We start from the raw sequence: 9,600 nt of genomic DNA, 5'->3' as shown, positions 1-9,600 counted from the left end.
TGGGAATCGTACAGTGGGAGAGAGAGAGAGCGAGAGAGAGAGAGCGCCTGTGTCTTCACAAAACTACAGCACACCAGCAGCAGATTCACCAAAGTACTGGTTAAATATCTCTGGGTGGGCTTGATAAAACTGTCCGAGTAGGCGCTTTCTCTCCTTGGCAGAGATCTTGGTGTCCTGGTGGATGGTGCCCAGCAGAGCACACAGCTCCTGGTTGGTGTTCTTCTTTGTAGAGTCAGTGTCAGTCCCGCAGGAGACCGGCTGACAGAACGTAAAGCCTGAAGCACAGAGTAGAAACAAAAAGAGCATAGTGTAAACAGGGAGGGGGACTTAAGAGTAAATGTTAACTTGTTTGCTGCAATCATGAACATTAGATTCAGTTATTAGCGCAAACACAACGTTGTCAAGGGAAAAGCGTTAATGCCCGCCAACAAATCCAGCAGAAATGAAGCAACATTAGCATTTAAGTTGAGTTTTTGGCCACCTGGCATATGTAGAGTGAATATACAGTTTTCCTTTTTAGCGCAATGTTGGTCTCCACCCAAGGGGAATATGTGGCTGCTAAATGCTCTGTAAAGTAGCTATAATTGATAGCTTTTTTGTTAGATTGGTGTTGGGCAGTTTCATCTGAACTTATTTGAGATTAATACGAGCAGTGAGAGTGAACCGAAACAATAAAGCTGTGGGGTCGTAAAATCCAATCAATGAGCTGAGGAGAACTGAAGAGTCCCGTGTTGATTCTCTGTGGGTTCATCACGCGACCCCTTCCACATTACACACATGTTGCTTGATCTGCTGTAATCTAAAAACATTGGTTAGTGTAGCTTTTAAACAAGACGGTGTAACATGTAGTGTGGTCTGACCAGTTGGCTGACGTTATTTTCTACTTGTATTAGTGTTACATTACATTTGACCATTTGTCCCTTGTGACCTCAGTGGCTGCTGTTCAGCAAGTCACATAAAAGCCGTCTATAAAAAAAAAAAAAAAATTAAAGGACCTGGGCTCCAAGTAAGGAATATCTTAACAGCAACAGAATTTTGGAAGTTGACAATTCATCTTCATTAGCAGCTGCAGGCAATATTCTATTAAAAATGTGTCATCAGTTTGGGGCTGCTGTCAAAATTTTGCCCAACATGCGAAAAATGTAAAATAGGTTAATGTAATGTGATGTGATAATCTATAAACATGACAAAGTTAACATCAAACCATCTGATTCTCAAAGTATGTGTGAGAAATTGATCACAGCTCTTAACTGTGAGGGTCTGCATCTTATTATTCAACAACAGAAGAAGAAAAATATTGCAATCTGAGCTCCTGGGCTTCAGGGATTGCAGAAAAAATAAGAAATCATATGAAACACAGTTTTCTGTAACTAGACACAGGCTGGTATTGCATTAAATGAGAAATATCAGTGCCTTTATCAGTGGAAATAACATGGAATGTATGAGGTATAATACAATACACATTTGTAATGTGATGAGGACACACATGGCCACAGCGATGTGTTGAATCCCAGATGGTTGACTGGAGCCAGATGAGAAATTTTAGTTAATCCCTCAACTGTTCCAGGTCGTAAGGTGAATTAGAGCTTGATGGTGAAAAGTATCTTTTAATGGATACGGTATCTGTGTTGGGAGTGAAGCTGTACAGCAACAGATACAACCCAGTGAGATGGTAAGATTTCCTAAACATCTATTCGACTGAGAAAGCAGAACGGTGTTTTTAAATCGCTGTTCTGCGTTGGAGCAACACTCGTTTACCAGTCACATCGGGCTGCTTCCCCTGAGCCAGGCTGGCCAGCTTGTCGCTCACTCCTTTGTGCAGGGACCCCGGTATCTAAAGCACAGAGAAAAAAGTCTGGGTGGCAAATGATTCAATGGCAGGAAAAACGGTTCGCCGATGAAATTGCGCTTCACAAAAATGATTGGAATTTCAATTCAAGATCCCCACTTATCATTTTCCCCTGAAGCCCTCTTTGAACGTCTTGGGGCGGCATTTTCTAAACTGTATTTTGCAACCCAATTTGAGCAATTTGTTCATGTAACAATGAGTTACAAAACCACTGAACGTCAAAACTCAAACAAACACTTTAATGTGCAGCCGCAAACCAATAAAGCAAATCCTTGATTGACCTTTTGATAGCTAAACTCTGGTTTGCAATTAGAGTCGTGCTTTTATTAGTCTACATTTAACCTGAAGTAACACATACCAAGATCACTTCCTCGTTCACTCATTCACTACTCTCCCTGTATAATACACACTCTGTAGTTTGAGCTACAGGGAGCAGTAAATCTAAATGTGATGCATTGCATTGTGGGGATGTTAGCAGAAAGTTACGTTTTGTTTATATATAGTGCATTTTCACCCTCACCTTTAAAAGGAACCCATGGCTTGTTTGAGTTGAGGTAAAAGCCAGAGGAGAGGACACTAAGAATGTAATCCGACATTCCCTTACCATAAAAATGTCCTTTGTGTTGCTGAGCATGAAGACCACCATCAGGTCCTCCTTGTCCTTTGAAAGAACCCTGCTGTGGAGAACTGCCCTGGAGAAAGACCTCTTCACCGCCTGTCTGTTCTCCATCTACACATTCAACAGCACATCGTTAATGTCAGACTACTGGAAAAAAAAAAAAAAACGCAGGTGGTACCTGCGTCTTACTTCTCTGTCTAAAAACTGTCACCAGCTCTCACCTCCTTGTCCAGTTTTATCCCTTGCGGCTCGGCTGCCAGAGCCATGAACGTGAGCAGCGTGCGCAGCTCATCTCTGCAGCCAGGAGGCAGCAGCTTCAGGCACAACTGCAGCGCTTCGAGAGCCGCGGCCAGTTTAGCGTTCACTGGGGAAGGCAGGAGTGATGGGATATCGAGATTATTGACATTTAAGGGAGTGTGGAGATACAGCAGGGTTCCCACTCTTTTCTAGAGATTCTTTTCTGGGAGATTTTCAGTGACGATCTAGCTGGTATGACTGACATACGCTAATAAGTTCCTCTTTGTGGGTCCACAACATGACGAGAGCAGCCTATTCAAAACACTCTTGAACATACTTATCCCTTTCAGACAGCAATGGGAAGCTCTGATAGCCTCGAAGGTCATTCGCAGCTAAAGTAAAATAGGAGAATGTTGAAATCATTTTCCTAAGACAACACAAGATTTTCCAGGAAATTTGACTTTCTCTCCTCTAATTTCCCAATGCGTTTTCAATGATTGGAAAATTGTTTTTCCAGGACGTGTGGGAACGACAAACAGGCTTAGTCACGATCCCTGGTTTGTTTTTACAGCGTGAATCTAAATAAGTGAGAAAATCAAGCTTTCTTGTGAGGAACTTTGGTTTCCTAAGCTGCATTACAAATCGTATAGTTTTTCTTTTTACTCAGTACACGCTGCAACACTTTACAAAGTTCGTACTGTTGTCTGCAGTATGCATTCAATTGGGACATACTACTTTGACCTCACATGGGACCTTGAACTTTGACCCTCTTGCTCATACATCTGTTGCACAAAGGATTGTGGGTCAGAATATGTAGAAGAACATGCTGGTATTTTTGGCATACTGCATTAACAAAAACAAATTCTGGCACCCTAAATAGTATGGTGGTATGGGTATTGGAACCATAGACTGTATACAGGAAGTGGATGTAGTCAGCGTGACGTCACCCAGTTTGTGGACGGCTGTTTTGACCATTTTTGGACTGTGGAGGAGGGACGTAGAGCCGCTGTATACAGCTCACGTAGCAGTAGAGACCTGTCAATCACAAGGTAGTCACGCCCTAAAGCATACTCTACTTTATGGTCTATTTCACTCTAAATGGACCATCATCTCCTAAATGAACACCATGCTGTATTGTAGAATACTTGAAACTAGAGATTGAGACCATAAACACATGTTTACTGAGGGAATAAATCAAGTGTTCAAGGAGTTGGGTCATTTTCTCATAGACTTCTATACAAACAGAGGAGTCGCCCCCTGATGGCCATTAGAGAGAATGCACTTCTGCATTGGCGCCACTTTTCTGAAAGGTAGCTTGGCGCCTGATTGGAACGCACAGCCAGTTCTTACCCAGCAGGTTGGTGATGGCCGTGTAGACGTCGGTCATTTGCTGCGGCAGCAGTGGAGGTCTGTCTGTGTGGCTGTAGTGTTTCACCAGGGTCCCGTACAGCAGCAGCTTGCACTGGGCCAGCCCACTCAGGGAGAGATGAGGCCGCTCGTTGCTGTGGTGGACTGGGGTGGACACGGACCCCAGAGGCTGCACTGAAGCCAGAAATGCATATTTTTGACAGTGGCGGTCGTGTCAACAGTGAGGCCACCAAATGCAATCAGGTAGCGGCACTAGCCTTTGTGGGACAACCCAACCCCACCTACCCACCCACCCACCCCTATTCCGATACTTATCCGAAAACTTGCCTCCGTCTTGTGAACTGCTACCGGCTGGCACTTGTTCACAGCTGTCCTGATCTTGTGGGAAACAGTGAGGCAGCTCCCTGCTCAGCTCCACCACTGGCTGATCAGGCAGGAAGTCCAGACAGTCCAGAGCTGCACTGAGCCACTCGTCCTCCCTGACGGATAAGGAGGAATACGAGACGATAAGCAAAAACAGGTTTCATTACATTAAAAGGGCACTATATGGTTATATACACTATATATACTGTTTGTACCCTGAATATGAAGCCAGTTAGCTTAGCACAAAGACTGGAAATGGGGAAACCACTACCCTGCATTCATAGCAACCACCTGAGGAAGCAGTGGGAGGAGCCAAAACGTACTGAGAGTCCCTGAAGACTTTGAGGATCTGCCGGTCCAGGTGGTTGCTGCTGTAGATCAGGTCTGGGTTACTGTGAGCCAGGAGGTTTGATGGAGGAGGGGATGGAGCCTGGCTGCACTGAAGCACCCCTTCCAGCAGGGGGAGCTCCACCAGGTTTAACAGCCTGAGCAGAGTCTGCTCCTGCCACACCTTGTCTACCACTGGGGAGTGGAGCAAGACATAATAAAAACAATAATAATGATGACAATAAAGCATTTATGAAACACTTAATCAAAAGCTGTTAATGGAGGTAAAGAGGGAAACCTGATATAGCTTGCAAAGCCAATCATCTTAGATTGCTATTTTCTAAAGGAGAAGTACGCACAATACCAGGGTCTCCCAAAGTGGAATGCAGCCATCATTAATGTTATTAAATTCACCTGTGCTTTTCCTACTATGACTGTATTTATTTTTCTTCTATCTCTGTGGTGCACTTGTGTCCGATCAGGGTGTTTTCATGACCTTTGACCCCAGTGCATGCTGAGAGAGGCTCCAAGCCCTGTGACCACGAGTAAGTGTGTAACATTAGGAGAGAACTGATTTGAGCTTCAACAGATGAAAACAGGGGCGGTGTAGAGTCTTACACGATTGAGGTAAAACGGTGTCCGTCTGCACTCCGCTGGGACTCAGGCTGTCCGCCGGAGGCTCAAGTGACGGACTGGCAGCGGCAGGAGTGTCCAGCTGGTTGGCTTTTGTGGACGTCTCAGCAAGTCTGACGGGGGTGGAAATCTGAACATGTGGGCCGGTGGGACATGTCTGCTCCTCCTGCCTGGAATGCAAAAAACGGGGACAGCTGAGAGCTCATGCAGGTGACATGCGGAGAGGCATTTTAAGGATGCTCGTCACAGACTACAACTATAAGAAGTCGACGCAGTCACCTTGTCGTCACCCGTTAGTTTGCGGATTACGAATTTGAAGCCTCGAGTTCGGGCATCTTGTTTTTTTCTTAACAGAACTGTTTAATTGTAACATTGGACTCACAGGGGTTTTGCATCAATGTAATGAAGTACTTTGATTCGTCCGGTATTCCAGTCACTTGAAAATCAAAACATCCCTATCCTGTAATTTTATCTTCAAAAAGGGACACTCGATTTCACACATCAAAGTGTGTTAAAAGGTGAAAAAAGGTTTGAGTGAAGTCAAATAAATTGCCTTGAGTGATGTCACATCTTTGAAAATGAAATAAGTAAAATATATGAAGGTGTGGAGTTAGAAAGAAGTGAGCTTATCAGACCTCTGTAGCCGCTCCTCATCTCTGCTTGAGGCTACATTAGCCGCTACTAGCATAACACACACAAATCTCCAACTGATGGTGCTTGAGTTGCATTGTGGGTAACGTGGATGCCAGGTTTTGACAAGGAAGAAGAGTGCGTAGAATCAAAAAAGCTCTGTTAAAAGACTGGAACTGTTCCGATACTCATACTACTTAGTATGCCAGTAAAAGATGAAGCATGTCCAAAAACATAGTATTTCAAAAGCAGTATGATGGAAATACCAGGATGTGCTACTACATCCGTTCACATTTTGCAGTTTGCGAGCCAACATGCTTTTCTGACCCACAATCCTTTGCGCAGCAGCTATACGAGCAAGAGGGTCAACATTACGTACTTCGTAAGGACAGCTGCAGTATGTACTAAAAGTAAAAAGAAAAAGTGTGTGATTTGGAATGCAGCCGATGTCTCTGGTTCTGCCGCATCAATTTAGTTCCTTTTTAAACTCTCCATTGTGAGTCTGACGTGCAATGCTAAATAAATAATATATAAAGTACTCTAAAATGTATTTTCAATAGACTTTTCCAGAAAGTGTGCACTATCGTGACTATTATGATATAAAATGCTGTATGATCTTCTGGAGAGATATATACTTAAAAGTATAGAGGACACATGAACCACTGCAGAATGTTACCTACAGTATATTCACTCTTTACGTCATTGCCGACACTGTGTGAAATAGGTTTTCTAACTCTGTGGTCATTTTGGAGTCTGTAGTTAGTAGTGGACTGCATCATATACGTTTGTTTTGTTATGTAGATCTGACTACTGTGTGCTCAGTGTATGCTATGAAGGATTTGGACTTAGTACCTGTCTGAAGGTGCACTGCAGAACAGTCTCTGGATCCCCTGCACAAGCACACCTCTTTCCAACTCATCGACCGAAGGAGAACACACGCCTACAAATCTGTGTGTGTAGGAAAAGAAAAAAAGGACACCATATTAACACCACTGTGGATGGACATTTTGGACTGTGGCTTTAGGACTACGCCTGGGTGTGTGTGTGTGACCTGTAAAGAGCACTCTTGCTGTCCTGAAACACATCCTGCTTCTTGACTTTGCCGAACACTCTGGTGCCCACTGCCTCAAACACATTGCAGTCCAACAGGGCCTGGCACACGCACGCCACTTTGTCCCGCAGCACGTTGGCACCTTAAATTGTTACCAAGCAGAAAAAAGTGGAAATGGGAAATTTGTTGAATGTCTTTTAGTTTGTGAATAATACAAATAAAAAAAACACAGTGATGAGAAGATGGCATGGGTGAAATGGAACCCTCAAATTGAAAATCCACCCAATTATTTGATATAAAATTTGCTACCAAATGTACTACCATATGTCAAATCCACTGCCCAGCACCCACGCACACACACACACACCCTCAAAGACTTTGTTACAGCTGATGTACTCTGCCACCACATCAACGGCCTCTGAGCCGAGGAAACAGTCGCCATGAGACTTGAGATGAACTCGACGACGTTTCACAGTCACAGAAGACCTGAGGTGGGAGATGAGGCCACTCCACGTGGAAGAGGACTGGGCTGGTCTACTGGACGCTCCATGAGCTAAGACAAGGACGCAGAGACGATCAAAGGAGACATATTTTTACAGATGACCTGTGCAGTGTTGAAAATAAGGACACATAGAAGGGTGCTTAGGGAAGCACCTAACTAATTAACTGCCTAACTAACTACCTAAAATCAGTGAGGGTTGACCACAACAACTTTACGGATTTTTTTTGTGCGTTTAGCTTATTGGCCAGGACAAAAGGAAAATAACCAGGCACATGAACGGGCCTCCATGACGGACACCTCTTTGAAATGCGTGTTTGATTAACTCACCTCGAGGACGCACACACAACTTTTCGGCAAGGTTTAACGCCGCGGCTCTTTCTTTTATTGTCGCCATGTCTGCCGGAAAATAAGTGGGGTAAGCACTTCTAGGTGGGCAGACAAGCAGGAGAAAGCAGCCAGTGAAGCACAGCACGTTGAAGCAGAAGCTCATTTGGTACATGCGTAACATTTACCCGCTAGATGGCGCCAAGGGCTCACTGCTTTAACGCTGTGCTGCCTGGTCTCTTCGGCTGATATGTCCGCCGTAATGCGCTTCATATGTGTAATGGAGACAATGCTGCCTTTACTTGATTGTGCGAGTGTCGTTCTTCTTGTCCCTTAATATATAAAATGGAATAAATAAGAATATAATAATGTTTGTTGTATATATTTAGGCACCAGGAGCTCAGAGCAGCACATATATCGGCTTCAAATTTTAGGCATGTGAGCACACTTGTTCTTTCGTGTTACTGACCTGAACAGACTGTGCTGGAGCTGCAAAGTACGAGCAAAGGGAGAAAACATTGAATGCCCCAAAAAATTAAGAGCACTGCCTTCATGAAAACTGAACTTTTGCATGGTAATTTAAATCAGTTCAATTATACCCTTTTGTGTGTTTTGACGACCGTATTTCAACCAATTCATTAATGGTTTTGAATAATTGTCAGTGTCCTCTCTGCCAATAGACTCAGATGCACGTGAGGCTCTTCTGATGCTATCCCGTTTGCCCGGAGGCACGAGGGCGCTGTGGGGAACCATTATTTTCGGCCTTACCGATTCTTTGCTTGCTGGGCTAACTAACTTTACAAAGGTAATGTAGCAATATAAACAAACCATCATTTTACCGGACTAATTATCTTAAAACAACATTCTTATTGCAAGGGACATCAATGTATTTGAAAACGATATTATTAACTTAACTTGAATGGACAAACTGCCCTATTTTATGGTTAATGTTAACAAATTGGAGGCTCGTGTTAGCTAACATTTCACCGTAGCTCGTCAGCATTAAGTTAGCCTTTGGTTTTGGCTAATGTTTAAGTCTGGTGGTATTTCCAAGAGGAAATTGCATTGTAGTTAGCTTTTCTTTAATTTAAGTCATCATTTAGATGACTTAAGTCAAAGTGAAGAGCCTAACACTATACCAAATTTATTTGGAGTATAACTAATTAATTCTGACTTGTTAGCTTGTTAGCATTAGCTAAAGCTCTTAATTGGGGCTTTGAAGCATAAAGTTAGTGTTTAACTTCAGACAGTTTCACCGTCTTACTAAAAAAGGAGTCAAAGATGTGCATTATGAATTACAATAAACAGTGGATAACTCACACAATGTTGAAAGAATATTCCAGTAAATTTTCTTTTTTTTAAAGAAAAAGTTTAAAAAAAAGAACTCTTAATTTAGAAAACAAAGTACTTCCTTTTTAAGAAAAAGTTTTCATTCATAAATGGCTTAATAGTTTGTCTTTTAGTTGCAATATTGTCAGGAAATGTGCTGTATTATCTCGTCTTTAATCATACATTTTCAAACGCCAACAGGCATTCAGCCACCACCTGTGTAGGCTAATAAGCCTTTTTCAAAGCAGACATATTGTCTTTTCTTAGTGGGAAAAGCGCAGGTGTTACTAATTATATTAAGATGCAAGTGTCCCATTCAGCCATGACTGTGAGCCAGCATGCACAATACCAGCACCAAACTTAAGTTG

General features: G+C 43.0%; 1 protein-coding gene across 1 annotated transcript; it reads right to left on the bottom strand.

Annotated features, from left to right (window-relative positions):
- On the bottom strand, positions 1-7,973 carry LOC142965583 (DEP domain-containing protein 7-like). Its single transcript, XM_076106587.1, has 12 exons — positions 7,907-7,973; positions 7,445-7,630; positions 7,078-7,219; positions 6,879-6,974; positions 5,382-5,566; positions 4,760-4,958; positions 4,401-4,552; positions 4,056-4,247; positions 2,690-2,832; positions 2,454-2,579; positions 1,759-1,834; positions 1-275 (listed from the first exon to the last, which is right to left on the bottom strand). Exons 1-12 carry the CDS (start codon positions 7,971-7,973, stop codon positions 64-66), a joined length of 1,776 nt encoding a protein of 591 aa, XP_075962702.1. The 3' UTR covers positions 1-63.
- Between the last annotated feature and the right edge of the window lie 1,627 nt (positions 7,974-9,600).

The sequence above is a fragment of the Anarhichas minor genome, unplaced genomic scaffold, assembly GCF_050575085.1.
Source record: "Anarhichas minor isolate MPS153535 unplaced genomic scaffold, ASM5057508v1 ptg000034l, whole genome shotgun sequence".
NCBI lineage: Eukaryota > Metazoa > Chordata > Actinopteri > Perciformes > Anarhichadidae > Anarhichas > Anarhichas minor.
This window is presented reverse-complemented; position numbering and strand designations above follow the sequence as displayed.